This window comes from Macaca thibetana, chromosome 2 (assembly GCF_024542745.1).
Source record: "Macaca thibetana thibetana isolate TM-01 chromosome 2, ASM2454274v1, whole genome shotgun sequence".
In the NCBI taxonomy this organism is placed as follows: domain Eukaryota; kingdom Metazoa; phylum Chordata; class Mammalia; order Primates; family Cercopithecidae; genus Macaca; species Macaca thibetana.
Window position 1 is genome coordinate 99,920,103 of NC_065579.1, and position 23,407 is coordinate 99,943,509.

General features: G+C 39.5%; 1 protein-coding gene and 1 non-coding gene across 2 annotated transcripts in view; one reads left to right on the forward strand and one right to left on the reverse strand.

Annotated features, from left to right (window-relative positions):
• Positions 1-294: 294 nt before the first annotated feature.
• On the reverse strand, positions 295-367 carry TRNAR-ACG (transfer RNA arginine (anticodon ACG)). The gene has a single exon. It is a non-coding gene; the product is annotated as a tRNA-Arg (tRNA).
• A 287-nt stretch (positions 368-654) lies between these two features.
• The window catches only part of SACM1L (SAC1 like phosphatidylinositide phosphatase), a 55,704-nt gene continuing 32,951 nt past the window's right edge, over positions 655-23,407 (forward strand). Inside the window, exons 1-5 of the mRNA XM_050780514.1 lie at positions 655-794; positions 14,397-14,494; positions 16,192-16,266; positions 17,825-17,952; positions 20,806-20,955. Of these exons, the coding sequence (XP_050636471.1) occupies positions 763-794; positions 14,397-14,494; positions 16,192-16,266; positions 17,825-17,952; positions 20,806-20,955 (483 nt within the window). The 5' untranslated portion in view covers positions 655-762. The remainder of the gene's footprint in view (positions 795-14,396; positions 14,495-16,191; positions 16,267-17,824; positions 17,953-20,805; positions 20,956-23,407) is intronic.

Consider the following 23,407-nt stretch of genomic DNA (forward strand, 5'->3'; position numbering starts at 1 on the left):
TTGCGTCATCCGGTTGCTAACCTCCGGCCACAGCAATGCCCACTCCAAACTGCTACTTTTCCAGGTGTGTTTGTCTAAATATACCCCATTTACAGACTTCTCAGGTGCATCATTAGGAACAGGACGCTCTGCAGTTTGCGAACCACCTCAGACAACTCCAGGTTCCTAGCATAGTTTAAAGGATGACATTGTGAGCAAACTAGCATCAAAATTTGAGATATGTAACTTTCACATTTTAACCATACGCCTTTCCAAGGTCTTGTAATACATGCAAGTGTGGCAAAACGAGCACTGCGAGCCAGCCAGGAGTCGAACCTAGAATCTTCTGATCCGTAGTCAGACGCGTTATCCATTGCGCCACTGGCCCCAAGCTGGTAACGCTTTCTCCGCCAGGGCTGATCACCCTTATGCAGTATGAACAGGCTTCCGGTAACCAGCGATCCATTTTGCCCCGGCGCCACAGCTCCCGCTGCTCCGCCTTTCCCCGAAACGCGCTCCACCAATCCGCAGCGGCTTCGTCATGGCGCTCTTCGTCGCACTCCAACCTGCCGCATCGGCGGCAGGTCTCGCGTGCTCTAGCTCGCACACTAATTTGTCCTCCACCGCCTCCCGTTAAGGCCGGCTCTCCTGTGGGGCGGGGAAAGGGGTGGGACGAGGCTGGGCGCTGCGGCCGCCGTGCCAGGGTGACCGGTAGCGCTGTAGCCGAGGTGGCGGCGCGGGGCGGGGCCGGCGGAGAGACAAGGAAGGAGGTGGTTGTGCAGGATGGCGACGGCGGCTTATGAGCAGCTGAAGCTGTGAGTCCCACGGGCCGGAGGGGCGGCGGGCAGGGAGGCAGCTGCGGGCCCCGGCCTCGGGGAGGGCTTCTGAGTGCCGGGCGGCGGATAGTGTGTGGGAGCTCCTGGCACTTACTGGTCTTCCTCATCCGGCGCGGCCTCTCCTAGGCCTTGCCCGAGTAGCCATGGACCGGGAACCAGCGGCGCGCCGGCGTTTCTCCACCGTGCTCGGCCCCAGCGCCCACAGCTGAAGAGAGAAGCTGCAGATTGGCCTCCAGCGAGTGGGGGTCGGCGTTATGATGCGGCCCTTCAGGGCACGCTTGTCCCCACTTTCTATGGAGAGCTAGAGACTGAATTTAGCTGTATGACTTAGCAAAGAAAAAGAGTTTTTTCTTACTTAATGGACCTGAAACAGCGATTTAGAGTCTACACACAAATCATCAAACCTTTGTTTGGGTTACAGCCTATCTGGGTACTGAAGCCTGCCTGACCACTCTTCAGTGTGCAGAAAAAATTTAAAGTACAGTCAGTACTCTTAAGGTCCTGAAGGAGTTTACTTTGGTTTAAATTTTAAACAGCTCCAGCCAAAAGCAGGTTCTTAAGTCTATGTCGACAGCCAGAGGCTAATCTCGAGAATTCTGACACTGCAAATTGACTTTTCGGTAAATCCAAGTTGTTGAATCTTTGAGAGAGAGGCTCTGGTGGTTAAGAGTTATAAAATAGGTGTTTTTAAAGACTTTGGTTTGTCTTGGATTAAAAACAACACGTGTTTATTTTCCTTAGTGTTACCCATTTAGCATCCACACTTTTCTTGTCTGTGAATAATTGTACTCACTTCGTGTTTATACCCCTAGGCTGTTTGAAAATCTGGTGGCCACAGCCTGGGAATATCTGGTAGGAGAAACAAATGTAATTTTTAAACAGCTTATCTATCCCTATATATAAGCTAAAATATCTTGGCACTTAGGCATAGGTATCACATTTCCTTTGTAGGGAAATGACCTCAAAATGTGGTTTGGGCACTTCTTATGCTCCTCAGACCTCAAGCTCACTAATAACTTTCTGAAAGGTTCAGTGGAAATTAGAGTTGCAAAATTCAGAGAGAGGGGTCATCTATTCCACACTGTGTGTGTTGCAGAAAAGATGATTGCTTTTTCTACAGTCCACCCCCTGTGCCATTTCTGTTTACTGTAATGTTCTTTGAAAACCCTAGCTGCACGCTTCCCTCCACATTTTCCTCTCCACCTTTCCGTATTTTCTCCCAGTTCCCCTTTGCAAAGTGCTCACCTTGTCGTTGGTGAAAGAGTTCAAGGAAGTGTCTTCCACTGTGTTTCTGGTCAGGCCACTGTCACATGTGCTCTGCTAGCTAATTAGGTTATTGTCTATCTGATAGGCACTGAAGGGTTTAATGTGATCCTACACCAGGTCTCATGTGTTTAAGCAATACGGAGCCATGGCTTGATGCAGCTTAGCGTGGCAAAGATTGAATAGGATGGAGAACTTGAGAATTATGATGATTGTTTTTCAGCTGCCAGAATACTAAATTTAACCAATTCAGACCTTAAAACAAACGAAAATCCTCTGTATACATAAAAGAGAAAGGAAATTTGTCTCTTAAGTAGTAAGAATGATGTTTTTGTATTGATTTTTGTGAGAAGTGGAAACTCTTAAATTATTTGGGTGATAAAGTCAAACTGGGGTTATGTGAAACTCATTCTCTCATTTGTCAGTCCTAGCTTTTTTCCCCCCTGAAAAAAAAGTTTTGAGTGTTTCTGTAAATGTGAAGGTACAACTTTTTTGCAACTTTTTCTTTACCAAGGGGTTTATGAGTTAGAATTTCCATTTTTATTCCTTCCTTTTGGCCCTTCCTGCTCTGAGGCTGCTGTTGAAGGTTTTAAATGTGGCTCCTGCCCTAAGGAGTATTCTTTTTCGGGTGCATTTAGAAGTGAAATTGGTTTCTGTATAAGAATTGGTAGGAGATAGTAGCCATTTTAAAAAATGTGTCTAGAGATGTTCTAAGAAATATCCATGCAAAAGAGATAGTTTGATTATTTTATTACAAAAGGATTGCTACAGGATTTATTTAAATGTTGAAATGCTTGTTTTTTTCTTTTGTTTCGTTTTGTTTTTGAAGAGATGGGGTCTCATTCTGTTGCCCAGGCTGGAGTATAGTGGTTTGGTCATAGCTCACTGCAGCCTCTAACTCCTAGTCTCAAGTGAGCCTCCCACCTGAATACTGTAGGCAGTTGCAACACAGTGGTAAAGATTTGTGTATATATACATACATAAACAAGAAAAGGTACAGTAAATATACAGTATTATAAGCTTATAGGACCACCATCATATATGGGGTCTGTTGTTGACCAAAGCATTGTTACATGGCACATGGCTGTATTTTGTTTTTCCAACCAGTTTACACCTTAACATTTTCTTCTGTAGTCCTCCTCAGTATCTAGCATAGAGCCTTGTGCAGAGCAGCTCCTCAGTGAATCAACTGAGTGAATGAAAGGAACTTTCCAGTATAGACCACGTACTAGCACTTCAAAAAGAACACAGTGTAGGGTAATTTGGAATGTATCCTTTTGAAGAAACACAGCTTAAAAGTCATTTCATGTGTGTTGTCTTCACAGTGTCTCTGTGAGGTCATAGGCTGATATGTATCCTGTCATTGTTGAAAACAGTCTAATAATTGCCCTTGGCCACAAAGTCAGATCATACAGTCAAGCTATGGTAGAGCTGACCTTGGAATACAGCTGGTCCAGAGTCCAGTGATCTTTCCATTCCATTTCGTTATCCATATTACCTTTTTTTCTCTTATCAGATTGCTCTCGCCTTAGTCCTCAGACATGCCAGGTATTGAAATGAGTCACTTACAACCAAATATAGTTGACATGTCCATATGAATTTCCATATATTTAATGTGGAAAACAGAATATCGATTTGCTCAGAATTTAAAATTCATACTTTTTAAACTTCCAGGCAATTCTGAATATCCTGTTAGGCTCCATTTTTCTTTTTAAGTCATTTGTATAGGCATGGATAATGTCAGACAGTGATAAATTTGAAATTGCAAAATAATTAGACTGAAAATGTAATTTTTAAGCAGCTTATCTATCCCTATATATAAGCTAAAATATCTTGGCACTTAAGCATAGGTATCACATTTCCTTTGCAGGGAAATGACATCAAATGTGGTTTGGGCACTTCTTATGCTCCTCAGACCTCAAGCTCACTATAACTTTCTGAAGGTTCAGTGGAAAGTTAGAGGTGCAAAATTATTGGATACATTTAAAGCATTTTTTCTTTTTTTTTTCTTTTAAAAGGTCATTTGAAACTAGGTGTAAGGCAGGGAATCCTTTAGATACTGCATCAGGCTGCACATGCCTCTGAAGAATACTGTTTCCTCAGGAAATTGCCTTTTTTAAAAGAGTCTCATAACTGTGAGGTCATCAGTCAGGTATAATCCAACCTTGAAAACAGATGTAACCTAAGCTACCTTGTGATGTAGACACATGTAATCTGTTCAATATAATGAACATTTATATTATTCACAGAACTCTCCTGGTGAAGGGAGGGGTATAGGGCAGCCAAGGTTAGTCTCATGAGTTTTAGCACAGATCATATGGGGTTTGTATCCAAAGCATTAGTTGGCTGGGAGTTCAGGCTAGTTCAGGCTTACCTAGGCTAACCTGGCCAGCCTAGGTTAGTGCTAGGCTACATCAAATGACTTGGTATGCTTGTTTGAAGTGCATATTCCAGGGCCCCACATTAGGCCTACTGAGTGAAAATCTCTGGGGATAAGCTGTGGAAATCTGCAAGTTTAGCTGTCCTTTTAGTTTTTATGCACTCTGAAATATTTTAGGGCATGGCATACATAGCTGAGTTAGGACCAGAACATGCTGGTAGAAGAGAATTCTTTGGAAGATATGGGGCTCTGGTAGATGGTGCTAGGGATTAGAACTTCAGATTAGGTGGAATTTGGACCTAGTCCTGTGAAGAAGTCTGGTTGAGAGAATGGGTTTTAGGGTATTCAGGGAATAGGATGTAGATGGGAACACAGAGTTTTGAAAAAGAAGATAGCATATTAGAATGAGTTTCTAGAAACACCAGCAGGTTTGGAATTGGGTCGTGCCCCTGGGGAATCTGTGATGAACTTGAGCTATAGGAGAGGCAACCAGGGAGGGCTCAGTGAGGAGGTACCCAAAGGGAGGATGAATGGGGGAGGTAGGAGCACCTTCCGCCTATGAGTGTAGTATGCACAGGGGATCCTTCTTTACTAAGTTCTTTTCTTTTTGCTCACCAAACCTAGTAAAATGTTGTGCCTCTGTCTTTTCAACCAGAGATATATTAAATTTGATCATTAAGATCTTGATTTATTTTTTTTTTTTTTTTTTTTTTGAGATGGAGTCTCGCTCTGCTGCCCAGGCTGGAGTGCAGTGGCACAATCTCGGCTCACTGCAACCTCCGCCTCCCAGGTTCAAGTGATTCTTGTGCCTCAGCCTCCCGAGTAGCTGGGACTACAGGCATGCACCACCAGGCCCGGCTAATTTTTGTATTGTTAGTAGAGACGGGGTTTCACCATGTTGGCCAGGCTGGTCTTGATCTCCTGACCTCAAGTGATCCACCCGCCTCGGCCTCCCAAAGTGTTGGGATTGCAGGCATGAGCCACTGCACCTGGCCAGATTCTTTACATAAGATTTTTGAGGGAATATGTTTTTGCTACAGTTTATGACATATCACTGTGGTTCCTATACAAAATAGTGGTTTCATTATTTTTAAAAATTGTGGTAAAATAAAACTTAAAATTTACCCTCTTAACCATTTTTAAGTATACAATTCTGGGCAATAAGCACATTCATGTTGTACAACCACTATCACCATCCATCACCAGAACTCTTTTCATCTTGCAAAAATAAACTCTGTGCCCATTAAACAACTCCCCATTTCTGTATCCTCCCAGCCGCCGGCAACCACCATTCTACTTTCTGTCTCTATAAATTTGACTTCTCTAGATGCCTCATGAAGTGGCAGTATTTGTCTTTTTATGACTCGTTTATTTTAGTTAGCATAATGTCCTTAAGGTTCATCCATTTTGTAGCATGTGACAGAATTTCCTTTTTTTTTTGAGACGGAGTCTCGCTCTGTCACCCTGGCTGGAGTACAGTAGTGCGATCTTGGCTCACTGCAACCTCCGCCTCCTGGGTTCAAGCGATTCTCCTGCCTCAACCTCCCAAGTAGCTGGGATTACAGGTGCATGCCACCACGCCCAGCTGATGTTTTGTATTTTTAGTCGAGACGGGGTTTCACCACATTAGCCAGGATGGTCTCCATCTCCTGAGCTCGTGATCTGCCCACCTTGGCCTCCCAGAGTGTTGGGATTCCAGACCTGAGCCACTGTGCCCAGCCCAGAATTTCCTTTTTAAGGCTGAATAATTTTCCATTATATGTATGTACCACATTTCGTTTGTTCATTTGTTGATAGACACATAGGTGGTTTCCACCTTTTTGGCTATTATGAGTAATGCCAGTATGAATGTGAGTATACAAATATCTTTTTAAAAACCTACTTTCTGGCCGGGCGCGGTGGCTCAAGCCTGTAATCCCGGCACTTTGGGAGGCCAAGACGGGCGGATCACGAGGTCAGGAGTTCGAGACCATCCTGGCTAACACGGTGAAACCCCGTCTCTACTAAAAAATACGAAAAACTAGCCGGGCGAGGTGGCGGGCGCCTGTAGTCCCGGCTACTCGGGAGGCTGAGGCAGGAGAATGGCGTAAAAACCCGGGAGGCGGAGCTTGCAGTGAGCTGAGATCCGGCCACTGCACTCCAGCCTGGGCGACACAGCGAGACTCCGTCTCAAAAAAAAAAAAAAAAAAAAAAGAAAACCTACTTTCAGTTATTTTGAGTATAGACCCGGAAGTGGAATTGTTGGGTCATACGGGAATTCTATTTTTAATTTTTAGTGGGTCACCATACTGTTTTCCCACGGTAACTGCACCGTTTTATGTTCCCACCCACAAAGCACCAGGATTCCAGTTTCTCCACATCCTAGCCAATACTTGTTATTTTCTATCCTGGATTTTCATTTTTCCTTCTAGATAATAGCCATTTTAATGGATATGAGGTTGGTAAGTAGTAATATTTTTGAAGTGGGCCAGTTTTACTCATTGATTTGACAAGATTTTAAAGAGGTCAGTTGTCTGAAATAAGATGTGAATGTTACATGGGAGATAATTGTTTTCAGACACTAGAAAATCACAATGCCAACACTGAAAGAAAATAAAAATATTTGATGTTAATATTATAATTAAACATACTGCTTTTCTTAAAATTTAACAGGACTAATTTTTTAAAAACACTCTTAAGAGCTGTTGAATCCCAGGTGTGACTATAAGATTAAATGCATTTGTATGAAGTGTAATACCCATACTGCCTTTGTTGAATTTAGCTTTTAGTCCTAATTCCACTTCTGGGATACTCAAAATAATTAAAAGTAAGGTCTCAGAGAGATTTGTATACCCCCATTCATAGCAGCATTATTCACAACAGTCAAAAAGGGGGAATCAACCTAAGTGTTGATTCATTCTTTTTTTTTTTAAATTTCAACACTTTTTGTAGAGATGAGATCTTGCTGTGTTGACCAGGTTGGTCTCAAACTCCTGACCTCAAGATCTTCCTGCTTTTGTTTTGCTTTTCTTTTCTTTTTCTTTCTTCCTTTTCTTTTTTTTTGAGACGGAGTCTTGCTCTGTCGCCCAGGCTGGAGTGCAGTGGCCGGATTTCAGCTCACTGCAAGCTCCGCCTCCCGGGTTTACGCCATTCTCCTGCCTCAGCCTCCCGAGTAGCTGGGACTACAGGCGCCTGCCACCTCGCCCAGCTGGTTTTTTGTATTTTTTTCGTAGAGACGGGGTTTCACCGTGTTAGCCAGGATGGTCTCGATCTCCTGACCTCGTGATCTGCCCGTCTCGGCCTCCCAAAGTGCTGGGATTACAGGCTTGAGCCACCGCGCCCGGCCCCTCTTTTTTTTTTTTTTGTTTAGACAATGTCTTGCTCTGTTGCGCAGGCTGGAGCGCAGTGATGCGATCTTGGCTCTCAGCAGCCTCTGCCTCCCAGGTTCAAGTGATCCTCCCACCTCGGCCTCCTGAGTAGCTGAGGCCACAGGTGCATGCCACTATACCCAGCTAATTTTTGCATTATTTGTAGAGACAGGGTTTTGCCATGTTGCCCAGGCTGGTCTCAAACTCCTGGGCTCAAGCAGTCCTCCTGCCTCAGCCTCCTAAAGTGCTAGGATTACAGGCATGAGCACTGTATCCAACCACTTTTTCTTTTTTATCCCATGCTTGGACAGTAATCCTTAAAAGCAAAATAACCAACTGAATGAACGTAGTCAAAATAGAAGCAATTATTATACAAGTATTATGCTATTTTGATATATCTTCTATAGTATGTGTGTTATTAATGGGAACCAGAACTCTGGGTAGATATCGAATCCCTTGTCTTGACAGATACTTGGTAGGATTCTTGTTCAGTTAGAGTTAATAGTGAATTGGAGGCTAATGACCTCACCAGATAGTTTATATAGGACCAGAACCCTTGTTAGTATACAGTATTACTTTAAAGCTTAGAGATCTGTTATTAGCAGTATAAATAATGACCAAATAATCTTGATCGAATCTTGTTTTCTGAAATCCATTTCATAAAATAAGTAATATGATAGCTTGTTTGGTGAAGATTTAAAGACAAAAATAGCAATAAAACAATACACACTGGCAAAAATTACACCACTGAATGTTTACTTAATTGTTTTTGACTGTAAGTGCTAGAGAGTTAAAGTTAATTTCACTGGCTTTTGAAATGAAGCCTAGGAAGCATAAAACATGTAGAATAAAATTTATTACATAAAACAATTATGCTTCAGATCAGTATTAAGATCAATACAAAAGTGGGGGGAACTGAAAGAGGAAGAGAACAGTAAGGGCGTATATGTAGGTGCCTGTGAGTTAGGATGATACCTGCTGTTACGATTAACAGAATTGTGAGTCATTACTTATAATTACCACCCCTAGAAATGTTGATTCCCTGGCAGTCACTGTTCACGTTTTCATTGCTCCAATTCTTTTTTTTTTTTTTTTTTGAGACGGAGTCTCGCTCTGTCGCCCAGGCTGGAGTGCAGTGGCCGGATCTCAGCTCACTGCAAGCTCCGCCTCCCGGGTTTACGCCATTCTCCTGCCTCAGCCTCCCGAGTAGCTGGGACTACAGGCGCCCGCCACCTCGCCCGGCTAGTTTTTTGTATTTTTAGTAGAGATGGGGTTTCACCATGTTAGCCAGGATGGTCTCGATCTCCTGACCTTGTGATCCGCCCGTCTCGACCTCCCAAAGTGCTGGGATTACAGGCTTGAGCCACGGCGCCCGGCCGATCATTGCTCCAATTCTTAAGCCTAGAGATACCACTTTCAGTGACAACCACTTTCAGTGACATTATCAGAATAGCCTGATGGCAGCATCAGCAACTTAGATTCCAACAGCATCTCTCAGAGACAGAAGATCAAGCAAAGGCCTCAGGACTTTTTTTTTTTTTTTTTTTTTTTTTTTTTTTTGAGACGGAGTCTCGCTCTGTCACCCAGGCTGGAGTGCAGTGGCCGGATCTCGGCTCACTGCAAGCTCCGCCTCCCAGGTTCACGCCATTCTCCTGCCTCAGCCTCCCGAGTAGCCGGGACTATAGGCGCCCGCCACCTCGCCCGGCTAGTTTTTTGTATTTTTTAGTAGAGACGGGGTGTCACCATGTTAGCCAGAATGGTCTCCATCTCCTGACCTCGTGATCCGCCCGTCTCGGCCTCCCAAAGTGCTGGGATTACAGGCGTGAGCCACTGCGCCCGGCCAGGCCTCAGGACTTTTGAGCGAGACATCTCTACCTTGATCCATAATTACTCTTATTTGTATACTTGGTTATAATACTTTTTTGGTGGGGGGGATGAAGTCTTGCTCTTGTCCCCCAGGCTGGAGTGCAGTGGCACGATCTCGGCTCACTGCAACCTCCGCCTCCTGGGTTCAAGCTATTCTCCTGCCTCAGCCTCCTGAGTAGCATGGATTACAGGCGCCTGCCACCATGCCTGGCTAATTTTTATATTTTTAGTGGAGATGGGGTTTCACCATGTTGGCCAGGCTGGTCTTGAACTCCTAACCTCATGGAGTCTTGCTGTGTCACCAGGCTGGAGTGCAGTGGCGCGATCTTGGCTCACTGCAACCTCCACCTCCTGGGTTCAAGCAAGCGATTCCCCTGCCTCAACCTCCCAAGTAGCTGGAACTACAGGCGTGCGCCACCACACCCAGCTAATTCTTTTGTTTGTATTTTAGTAGAGATGAGGTTTCACCATGTTGGCCAGGATGGTCTCGATTTCCTGACCTTGTGATCCACCCGCCTCGGCCTCTGAAAGTGCTGGGATTAGAGGCGTGAGTCTCCGTGCCTGGCCTATAATACATTTTTTAAAACTTATTTTTATTTCAATCTTAGGTATATGGTTTAAAAATAAGTAGTATACAAAGCTTATAATAACAGAGGCATCTACTTTTTTAAGCAACTTCTGGTATTTTACTCCATATCTATAAAAATGCTCATATTAGGCTGGACTGTGGTTTATGTAGCTGTTGTTCAAATTAAGCCTCATGGTATATTGTAATTATATTTCTTTATAAAAATGTTTTGTTTTTCCTAGAATTAAAAAATGCCTTGCTGCTTTTTATTTGCTTGACGTTTTTTTGAGATGGAGTCTCACTCTGTCGCCCAGGCTGGGGTGCGATGGCATGATCTTGGCTCACTGTCGCCTCTATCTCCCAGGTTCAAGCAATTCTCCTGCCTTAGCCTTAGTGGGGATTACAGGCATGCGCCACCACGCCTGACTAATTTTTATATTTTTAGTAGAGACAGGATTTCACCGTGTCGGCCACGCTGGTCTCAAACCCCTCACCTCAAATGATCTGCCCACCTCCACCTCCTAAAGCGCTGGGATTACAGGCATGAGCCACCACGCCCGGCCGAGAAAAACTTTTAATTGCTTACAATGGAGATAGTTTTTTTCTGTGTGTGCGTTTGACTTTTGTGCTCTTATAAACAGCTGATTTTATAATAAATACTTTATTGCTGACTGAAATGTGCCTATTAAGTTATACTTCCAAACTTGTATGTGGAAACAAGTGTGACTTTTCAGTTCATTGATTTTTGTCCAAATAATTTTCATTTTAAAGGTCTTACAGGTGAGGAGAGTTTAAATGCATTTATGTAAATACAGGTGGTCAGAGTGTAGGAAGGGTGAGCTATTGAGGGCAAGCAATATGCGTTTCTCTGTTGACTGTTTATTTAGATGCAAGCTTCGTGTTTTATGCCTAATATAAAAAAGTGGAGGAATATTATTTCTGAGCTTGGTGAATAATAATCTTTTTATGTTAAAAATAGCATTAGTTATTGAAGAGGTAACACACCCTTTATCTGGAGAAATAAATTATGGCAACTCTTTCCCCCACAATACAGCTGTGAACTTAAAAGACGTAGACTTCTGAGTATTATGAAGAAAATGTATGTAATAAAGCCCATGGACTTTACTCTGTGGTCAAAACTGTCACTTTCCTGAGACCTTTTCTGAAACTTGTTAGTTTGTCCTAGATGTAAAAGTAAAGCAGCCAAATAGGAGCAGTGGTGATGGCTTTGTCAAGACACTAAAGACGACGGAAGTGTAAAAAAACAATATGAAAACTCAGTGGTGTGAAACCATTTAGTAAAATATTAATAATGCCTGTATTTCATGGAGTCCCCTCTTAGTGCTGAGCATATTATGTGAGTTCTATCATCCACCCTCACTTATCAGTTCTATCTCTTTTTATTGTATTTTACTTTTTTGAGGCAGAGTCTCACTCTGTTGCCCAGGCTGGAGTGTAGTGGTGCGATCTCGGCTCACTGCAACCTCTGCCTCCTCGGCTTAAGCGATTCTCATGCCTCAGCCTCCCCAGTAGCTGGGACTACAGGCATGCACCACCACGGCCAGCTAATTTTTGTATTTTTACTAGAGATGAGGTTTCACCATGTTGGCCAGGCTGGTCTCGAACTCCTGACCTTAAATGATCCACCTGCCTGGGCCTCCCAAAGTGGTGGGATTACAGATGTGAGCCACTGCGTCCAGCCTCTATCTCTTTTTAATGAAGAGAAGGCTGAGAATGGCAGCAAGGAATGAAATCCTTTCCTCAAATGAAATTTTAGATACCTTAGTGTTTGGGTCTCGAGGTGACAAAACTTTTAAAAAATTATTTTAAATGGAAAGTCTTTAAATTTATTAAACCAGGGTTTTCAAAACATTTAGGTTTTTGTTTTTTACTAACCAGGGTCAATTTTGAACACAACAGTGTATCTGTGCCAGCATACCAAAGGCTGATGTCTTCAAATCCTAGTAATACAGTATGGTGAAAAAAAAAATTACAGCCTTTAGACTTTTACAAAACTAGTTTGAATCCCAATTCTGTGCCTACCATCAGTCAGTCCCCAAACAAACCACTAAAATTCCTGGCTCAGCTTTCCCTGGAATATATTCCTCACCTGCCGCATAGCCCCTAGTGCTTGCTTGCGTAATGCTTAGCACGAGGTAGCCTTTTGGTAAATGTTAATGACTTACACTTGGAATGCAACTTGTGCTTCCATAAAACATCTTCTGTAGATATGGACTGAAATAGTGGATTTTTAAAAAAAGGCTTAAGACTAGATGCCTGGAAGTTCTTTATATTTCTTTGGTTTTAGGACCTCTCACTTTGTTTTCTTTTTATAGCTTTATTGAAGTTTAGTTGACATACAATAAACTACACACATGGAAAAGGAAAGTGTACAGTTTGATAAATTTTGACATTTTTACACCCATGAAACCATTGCCAGTATTACAATAGTGAACGTATCCGTCACCCTGAGACGTTTCCTCATGCCTGTAATCCCTCGCTTTTCTCCCTTCCTGCACAAGTTAAACATATATGTGCCATATGATCCAGCTGTTCCACTTCTAGGGAGTTAAGAGAAATGAACGTCTGCCTTAAGACTTTTATACAAGAATGTTCCTAGAACCTTTTCTTTATTCATAGTAACCCAAAACCAAAGTTACTAAATAGCCATCAACAAATGAATGGATCAACAAATTATGATGTATCTATACAATGGAATGCTATTCAGTAATAAAAGGAATGAACTGTTGTATTCAGGTTAAATTGAAGATTGCTGTATTTGAAGCAGATTTGCTTTCTTCATTGTACTGATTTTCCTTCACTTAGCATATCCCCCTCAATGAAGGAAACTAACCTAATATTTAGTTAGTTACAGATGAACCATAGAAGGTTGTAAGTTTTATTTGGATAATTAAGGATTGATTATTTTCAGAGAACTTACAGTAAAAAACAGTCAATAAGAGTTTGTTTTGCTGCAGGACATTTTTCTATAATGCCAAATAGCTTATACACAATTGGTAAATAGAAAATGATGTCCATGATGGTTGTGTGGGTTTGAATGAGATTTTTCATAGGCAAGTGGGAGTAGAATTAAAAAGGAAAGGAAAAAACCCTCAGGTTGGCTGCTGCACAGATAGAACAGATAGAAATTCTTTTAAGTCTGGTTTGTGAACAATAAAGATTAGTTTCTGGAAAAAGAAATAGTTCTTGGACTCAGCCTGCCTCCCTAGCCTTGCTCAGCTTCTGAAAAGTTGTATCTTCTCCTGTGCCTACCTTAAAACAACAGTCTCAGTCAGTGGCTTGGAGTTCTACTTCAGTCTGCATCGTTTTAGTGCCTGCAAACTAAAACGCAGCTTTACTTTATTCTGTTAATATTTTGTATATCCTGAGTCAGTCCCTCACCATGCTGAGTTGCTTGCCTGAACTATTTAAGTTGTTTCTTGAGAAACCAACTGTTATTTTTGTTAGACTCTAATTACAAAGTTGCATAAATTTTAAGTAGTCTCTCTCAACCGTATTTCTACCTCCTTTATTTTTTATTTTGCAGAATGAGAAGTTTTTTTCAGGAACATATATATGGGTTTCTAAAAAAAACCCCACCTGAATGTTAATTTGTTTTTTAAAATTTCCTGGAAATATTTTATTTAAAATGCATTTCTTATTATTTTTAGCTAATACCTCTTGCTTACTACGCATCAAATGTTCAAAGTACTTACCAGAGATTAGCTCATTTAATTCACACATTACTGCGTGATGAATCTGGTATTATCATTATTTTACAGAAAGGGAATAAGACGATCAGAGAGAATGAGTAACTTGCCTGAGGTCAGACTACTGGTAGTCTGGTTCTGTAGGCTCTGTTCCTATTATGCTACATTGCCTTCTGTACCCTGTTGAATATAATAAACTAGATTTGATTATGATATTTTTTGTATACATTTAATTGATAGTTTCATAGAAAATCAAAACCTTGTCAGCATCAAATATACAAGTGAGAAGAATTGCAGTGAACTCATAAGGACAGCAAACTTAATAGCTTCATCCATTTAGAAGCTGGGAAAATGATGTCAAATTTATACTCTGTAATTGTTATAATAAGTAGTTTTTTAGAAGTCTTCGTTTCATTTGGTTTGGTTATGTTTTACATTTCTTCTTAGGCATATGACACCTGAAAAATTTTATGTGGAAGCTTGTGATGATGGAGCAGATGACGTACTTACCATTGACCGTGTGTCCACAGAGGTTACCCTTGCAGGTATTTTACAGCCAGATTTAGAAGTTTAGGGAGAAAGATTTCATACATAAATTACAATAGTTAAAAAACATCACTCAGAGGTGCGTCAGTGTGTGGATCTCTGAGTGCATTCTTACTAAAATTTTTATTCTTGCTACCTCATTTGAATGTAATGGTATACCCATTACTTTACATGAAAAGTAATGGTAAAAACCGCAATTACTTTTGCACCAGCCTGTAATTTTTGTGCATCAGTTTTATGTTATCTCCTTTTTTGTGAAAAGGAGAAATGATCTTGAAAATTTTAGGTAGCATTTTACTGTCTGTAAGGATTTAAAAACATATTTATTTATTTTTTCTCTTAGCTGTATTTTAACAGGATTGGCTTAGATAGCTAAGCTTCTTTCTAGCTGTAAGATTTAAGATATTTGAGAGTGAAAAAGTTGTTTCAGCTTTAAGAGTATGGAATTTTAACAGCTGCTTTTGTTTTTGTTTTGAAAACTTTCATGACTATGAGGAAATTTAATAAATGAAAAATAAAATATCCATCACTGACTAAAACTTGTAGGTGTTCTTAGGCAAATTATGTTTCTGAGTTTTATCTACCTATCCAGTTATACTTTGGTTTTGCTTTTCTGGGATGTGAAAAGCAAACTCTTTTTTTCACTTTTGTGGAACACCCTGACTTCTGAGTAGATAAATACAAAATAATTTTGGTGGCAAATTAATGTACCAAGTGATAACATATTTGGAATTTCATATTTTGTTTGTTGAAAGATTCTAATTCACCTCCAGAGTTCTATATTTATTTTTTTCTTAAAGTATAATATTTGAATAACCATAGAGTAGGCATTCAGTAAATAGCCTTTGAGTGGGTGAAGCAAAATATGAAAATATATTACGTGAGATAATGGGGTGTAAGAAAAGTATGGCTATAAAATTTCTGTTTTTTTGATTATGTGGTAATTCTGGTAGGTACTATATAAAGTTTGTCTTTGATCAAATGGAATTAGAGCTCTGTTTTAGTTTGATAATTTGACATTTCCTATTTGTCTGTTGCTTGGTGGCTTGGTATCTCTCAAGATCGCTGATTGGTTTTAACCAGTGTTAGTACACTTCTCCTAAAGTTTAAATTATACTAATCTTTATACCGCGTTGATACAACCTAGTGTCTTACAAGAGCTTTAATGTGGGTGTATTTTCCATTATTCTTGATCTTTCAGTAACATTTTATTTGTAGGTAGAGACTGCAGACCCATTTGAATAGACTGAAAAGCTAAAGGTCATGAATAGTTTGAATGTAAAGATGATGATTCCAAACAGTCATCAGTAAGACACATGATAAAATACTTCCACGCAAAGTCAGTGCTGATAAAGGACTGACTTGCTGACAGTTTCTTAGCCAGTTTCTTTTCACCATTGAAAAGACTTTCTTTTCACAAAAGAAAGACCGTGGCATTTCTAATGGGACTATTTTTTCTTCCATGAAAAAACCTAACATACATTCTAGGAGTTATCACAGTTTTATTGCTGTTACACTCCAGTTTACATAACTTACAGCTCTATCAGTAGTGCATTTAAGTTAAGAAATGTTACTTTTCTTAGAACAAATCATGCAAATTGATTTAGTCAAAGTAACTGTTGAAATCAAACTAAATTTCTGTTTGTGTTGGTGAGCTTTTTGTATGTGATTTTTCTTTCTTTCGTTTCTTTTAAAGTCAAGAAAGATGTTCCTCCTTCAGCTGTCACAAGACCGATATTTGGTATACTGGGCACAATCCATCTGGTGGCAGGTAAGAGAAAATAAGTTAAGATGGACACAGAAGGTAATTAAACAAGGTAGTTAAATTGATAATATTAGAGTGAGTATACGATGAAGTAATACTTTGTATCATGCTTTAAGCAGTAAATCTCTTGGTTAAGTATTTGTCATTAATTTTTAAAAGAAATACTCCCCAAATGGTAAAATTTATCAGCATGAGGTTCTGGTATTTAAAAAAAGTTTTGTATTTCGTTGTGTTTCAGTTAGAGTTGAAATCCTTAACTAGATTGTTTTTGCAAATGGGGTATGTAAAAACTTTTTTTTTTTTTTAAGATGGAGTTTTACTCTTGTCGCCCAGGCTGGAGTGCAGTGGCACAATCTCGGCTCGCTGCAACCTCCATCTCCCGGGTTCAAGCAATTCCCCTGCCTCAGCCTCTTTAGTAGTTGGGATTACAGATGCCTGCCACCACACCCAGCTGATTTTTTGTATTTTTAGTAGAGACGGTGTTCCAGCATGTTGGTCAGGCTGGTCTTGAACTCCTGACCTCAGGTTGATCCACCCGCCTCGACCTCCCAAAGTGCTAGGATTACAGGCGTGAGCCACCATGCCCAGCCTGTAAATAAAATTTTTAATGCATCAGTGGACCAGTGTATTCTACACCTTCAGTCCTGTACTAATAGGACATAGTGTATGTTAGCAAATGTTACTTGGTTCTAAATTGTTAAGAGGGTGATTTTTGTTTAGATTTAATTTCATTGAGCTTGTTTGAAGTTCCTGTTGTTTCAGGCACCATGCTAGATGCTGAGTTATAAAGGATGAAAGTCCATTTTGCCCTGCAGTTCACAGTCTAGTGAGAGAGGCGTGTAAGTAGTAAACTACTGCAGTACAGTGTGACAAGTTCCAGGAGAGACATGTACATGGGAAAACTTTCAGAGAGGGCACTTGTGGGGAGAGTGTTGAACAGACCTGAAGAATTAATTCAGTAGGAAAGGATTACTGTGTTTTATATATTTGTGGGGTGAGGAGGTGGCAAGGTCAGGATTGGTGTATTGTGCATGATGTTGTGATGACTCCTTGATTACTGACCACTCATCCTTGTAATATTGCAGCAGCCAGTTAGGTATACTGCCCCAGCACATTTCTCTACCATTTAGAGTGACATGAAGGACATAGGAGTGGTGTGGAAGGGACATTGCCCTTTAGTGTCAGATCTTGTGACCTGATGCTTTGAGCTGCCTGCTAGGAAATGATTAGCAGAGGCCTGTATCCCTTGGGGTTGATGAAAGAGAGAAAAAGAAGTATTTTCTGTCTCTACTTTCTGTTTACTAAGACAAATCCTTTGTTTATGAAAAGCTTTTGCTTTTATCTTTTTTGAGAAAAACGTGACCTTTCAGTAAGAATTGTTCTAAATAATATGCTGGCCTTTCTATTCATAAATTGTAAGGTTGCTTTAAAAATGGGCCTTTTATCTGAGTGGCACAATATAGTCTCATTCTACTAGCCTTTAAAGTTAAATAATAAGGACTCCTATTTCTACCTTTATAGTTACTGTTTTTATAATTATGTGTGTTTGGCTTGCTTTTTGCAGGTAATTATCTTATAGTCATTACCAAAAAGACAAAAGTAGGTGAATTTTTCAATCATGTAATCTGGAAAGCAACAGATTTTGATGTCCTTTCTTATAAGAAGACAATGTTGCACTTAACTGATATTCAGGTAAGAACTGAAAATTGTTACTAATTGCAGAGCCCAAAGAAGTAGCATGGGCTGGGTAGAGGAGGGTGAGGGTGTTGTGGAATAGATGCTGTAATTATTTTAACAACCTATAGAGTAAGGTCACTCTACCTACTTTTCTACCTAGGCATAATAAATATTTTTTAAATCATTTGTTGCTCTTGTTTGTTTGTTTTTTTAAGATTCTTTTTTTTTTTTTTTTGAGACGGAGTCTTGCTCTGTAGCCTAGGCTGGAGTGCAGGGTGGCGCAATCTCGGCTCACTGCAAGCTCTGCCTCCTGGGTTCATGCCATTCTCCTGCCTCAGCCTCCCGAGTAGCTGGGACTACAGGTGCCCGCCACCACACCCGACTAATTTTTGTGTTTTTAGTAGAGATGGGGTTTCACCTTGTTAGCCAGGATGGTCTTGATCGCCTGACCTCGTGATCTGCCTGCCTCGGCTTCCCAAAGTACTGGGATTACAGGCGTGAGCCACCGTGCCCGGCTGATTCAATTCTTAAATTGTGAAATGTCATATGGAGAGAAAAGGGAAAATAGAAATGCACATGTACTCAACACCAGATTTAACTTCATATCCTCTTTGTAAAGAAATAAATTACAAATACCTTTGAAGTTCTACTCCTCTTAACTCATTCTCTTCTTTCCCAGAGAGGTTTTCTCTATTTTTACCACATGTGAATGTAAGTGTGTATGTGTGTTTATGAAATGTGTATATATTCTTTCAGGCAATTTTCCTTTTGCACTATTCCTATATGCACAGATTTCAGTAACCATGGTTTAGTTAACACCAGTCCCCAAGCAACATGGCTTAAATTTCAGTTACTACAGTTTATTAACTGAAGAATTAACCCACCAAAGATGAAGGTGCAAAAGACAAAAAACAACAACTCTGGAAGAGAAATTGAAATTGAACATAAATGGAGCATAGAAGTAGCTGACCGTGGGAATACTGACACTATCACCATTCAAGGGACTGTAGGTATGCAGCCAGAGGTTCTAGTGCAGGCGAACTGACCGACGTTAATGATGGAGTGGCTGTGACGAAAAGGATGACAGTATCTCGGAGGAAGTGACGCCTGCAACAGACTTCCCATTAAAGGAAACCTTGGAGATATTTCCCAACGTTGAAAGTGCAAAGGATAAAATGTCAGAAGTTGGTTTAGACTTAGGAAGGTGTGTGGCAGTTCACCAGGGATAGAAGAGATATTCTGTATCTTAATTTATATGACAAGAAGAAGGCAAGCACTGTTCAAGTCTCTTGATAAGTTTTTGTACAAAGAAGTAAAATATTTTTTATTCTCGGTGTTTCTAATGTTTTACAGTGTGCTAAATAAATATTTTACAATTTATTCATTTCTTTATACTTATAATAATTTGCTATATATATAACTTACAAGTTAATGTCTACAACTTATAACTATATAAGTAAATATAACTTACAATAGAGTTTTTAATGTTTTGACAAAAAAAATTTTTAAAGGTCATGAAACAATCATAGTTTTTACAGTTGACTGTTAAGATAGCTTAAGATTATTAAGATTAAAATCACATGGTAATTTTTACAGTCCCACTTTACAAAGTAAAGACTGCCTGTATTCATGTTTAAACAGGATCTGTTTTTGCTCATGAATGGCATTGCCCTGTTCTGATTCTTTGACTCTTACTTTTTAAAGTCAACATTGTTTAGAGATATATACCTATTGAGAGTGATTGTTTTCTTAATGTAATTTTAGTTATGTGTTTGCTATTTAAAAATTTTACGTTATATTTTTACACACAATTTATAAGAATGTTTGTTTCTAGAAGAAAATGTATTAAAACATATAACTTAGGATAAATATTTTAAAAAATAAAATTATAGCGCTGCCTAAGTAAAACCACAAGATATGCTTTTTATACTTTAGAATTTTTTTATTTTATATATATATATTGAGAAAGATATATCAATATATTCATTCTCTACTAGGCATATTTTAAAAAAATAAAAATGGCGGTATTTATTTAATAGACCAGTCATATTTACTTAGACAGTTTCTTCTTGATTGTTATTCTTTGTTGTCAAGCTCTGTAGCTAATTTTGAAAACATGTCTGAGCACAAATAAAAAATTTTGTATATGTAGATTTGTAACATGTAGATTAACAAGTTAATCATTTAGTAATGGTTAAACGTTACTAAACATTAACAGTTGCTTTTTAAAACAAGGATAAAACCAAATGTCAATCTTGGTATTCATTGGGAAAGCTAGTTAAAATGGTTTTCCAAGAATAAAGATAAATATTGCTTTTACTGGACTTTTTAATCTTTGTTTTAAAGAAAAAGAATTCCATTTTACTTCTCATCCATCCCAAACCAGGGAACGTTTCTTGAGAATGAGGATTATGTTAGTATCTTGTTATTTGCGTTATTGGGCCCCTCATAAATGTATGTGTTTTATTTGTCAAATGAAGATAGCTATGCTAACTTAGCAGGGCTGTTGTGAAGATTAAAGAGAGTCTTAGGAAAATAACTGGCACACAGTAGATCATAACCAAAGGTGATATTTTGTTAAAACCACTCTTCTGCCCTTTAGAATAAAGTTTGTAAAGGATACAAAGGGGAGAAGTCCTACCTAATCAAGTTCTCTAATAGTACCCTACAGTGTTTACTGAGTATCTTCTGTATGTCAGGAACTGTCCTACGTCCCAGGGAAATGGCGAGCATCCCCCTCACTGGCTCAGTCCTTGTGCCAGTAGTCTTTAATGAGACTGGACTTAACAGGATTTAATTTGTATTCTTTTCTCATGCTGACAGATTCCTTTTCAAGTATGAGCTGTACTGATTTTTCTTTGTTTACAGTTACAAGATAATAAAACCTTCCTAGCGATGCTAAACCATGTCTTGAATGTGGATGGATTTTACTTTTCAACAACATATGATTTGACCCATACTTTGCAGCGGCTATCCAACACTAGTCCAGAATTCCAAGAAATGAGTCTTTTGGAAAGGGTAAGCTTGATCTTCAGTTATTTTTATTTTTAGTATTTTAAAAACAGACGTGTCTCTGTTTCATGCATAAAAATTTATATTGATTTTTCTCAGTCCTGGCTATATGTTAGAAACATGTATGAGGCTTTGAAAATATACCCTATTTTAAATATACATCACAATCCCAGCGTGAGAGTCCTTGAATCTGTGTATGGATACAGCCAGAATTGAGAACCACTGGTGTAGATATTCAGAAATCTTTGTATAAACACACAAGTAAGTTATTAGAGGAAAATCTTTCAGAATTTGTATTTTGCATAACTATTACAAGGCTACCAAGTGCTAACTCTCACATGTAAAATCTTCAAACTAGCATTGCATTCATTTGTAATTTCTTAACTCTCAACTCTGTTCGGTAGTGCAGCAGTTACATTAGCAGTGTAATTAGGCTTATAAAATTCATATCCTAATAGTTGATACTTCTGTAGTGATGGTTATTTATAATTTTTATAACTAAAAATGTAACAAAAAAAAGAATTTGGAAAATGTCCTTTTAAAGTTTTTTTTTATTTTGCTTTTTTTTTTTTTCTTTGAGACAGAGTCTCACTCTGTCACCTAGGCTGGAGTGCAGTGGTGCGATCTCAGCTCACTACAACCTCTGCCTCCTGGGTTCAAGTGATTCTTGTGTCTCAGCCTCATAAGTAGCTGGAATTACAGGCGTGTGCTAACACGCTTGGATAATTTTTAGGATTTTTAATAGAGATGGGGTTTCGCCATGTTGCCCAGGCTGGTCTCGAACTCCTGGCCACAAGTGATTCACCCACCTCATCCTCCCAAAGTGCTGGGATTACAGGGGTGAGCCACCGTGCCTGCCCAATCTGCTTTTTTTTTTTAAAATATACAGTGAATGTATCTTTAAAATTAGGTTTCAGATGATCTCAACTTAAAGTTTCTTTTGTTCAGGAACCTGGATAATTGCTGCCTTAATTTTTTTGACACACCTTAGATGTGTTTAATGAGAAGACAGAATTTAAAAGGTCCTTCTATGTTACCTATTAGGTTGGACAATGTGAAGTTGTCAGTAACTGCCCATTTTTAATCAATAAAAATGGTTATTATAGTTCAACCTAAATTAATATTTTAGTTGACTGGCTTTTTTGGGTAAGATTTTACACTCTAATTTAGTAAAATTGTATGTAGCCTTAGATGGAAGTTTAGATGCAGGCTAAGCATTCAAGAAACTTGGCTTTTAACTACAAAGAGACTTGCTTTTAAAAGCAGTTGCTACATTCTCCATTTGTTTGTGAAACATCTCTACAACATCAGCCATGTACCAGGCACTATACTAGCCCCTGGGGACCCAGAATGAAGCTGTGGACCCTGTCTTGTGGGAGCCTACAGACCGCCAGGGAAGTGGTAGTCAAAGAATGGTTGCTATAATGGAGATATGTACCAAAGTGAAGTGGGATCCTGAAGGAATGAGGGTCTTTGCCTGGGGTTGTCAGGGACAACTGTATAAAGAAAGGTATCTACAGAGGACAGTAACTTTACACAGAAAGATAACTTTTGAGCTGAGACTTGATGAAGATTTGTTGGTCAGGTGACAGTGGGCCAGGGAGGGTTCCACGCAGAGGTGGTGGCAGAGGCTAAGCTGAAGCAAAAGCCATCTCATCTGTTGGATGAGTTGGGAATATTTTGTCAGCTAATCAGAAAGTCAGCCACGTGTGGTGGTTCATGCCTGTAATCCCAACACTTTAGACAGCTGAGGCAGAAGGATAGTTTGAGTCCAGGAGTTCAGGACCAATCTGGGCAACATAGGGAGACCACATCTCTACAAAAAATTTAAAAATTAAACAGGTGTGGCGGCACACACCTGTAATCCCTGCTACTCAGGAGGCTGAGGTGGGAGGATCGCTTGAGATAGAGGCCGCAGTGAGCTGTCATCACACCACTGCACTCCAGCCAAGGCAACAGCGAGACTGTCTAAAAAAAAAAAGTTAATGTTTTTTTAACTTGGGAATCATAAAAGTGATAAATGGAACATATATACCCTAAATATTTTAACTTAAAACACAAAGTTTTACATTGGTCAATGTTTTTATGTACAGCCGTAGGATTTTCTTTGTTTTTGGTTCCTTTATTTTGAATTGTCTTCCCTGTGTAAATTACATCCGTAAGGCTTTCTCATTTGGGCCACTTTAAAGACTTTGACACTTACAGAGAAATCTGTGTGCAGAATCCTGTACATTTTTACTATGTTCTTTTATATATTTTTAGTTGCCACTCCCACTCTGAATTCAGCAGCAGTTTTGTTTTAGCAACTTGCCTCTTACCAAGTTATATTCCAAATCATTTAACTTTATAGAAACAGCAGTCTGTTTTTAGTCTTATTTTACTGGTTTATAAAATATTTAGTTAAACTATGTAATGAAATAATAAGTATGACCGGCACAGACCACTCGGGAACACACGT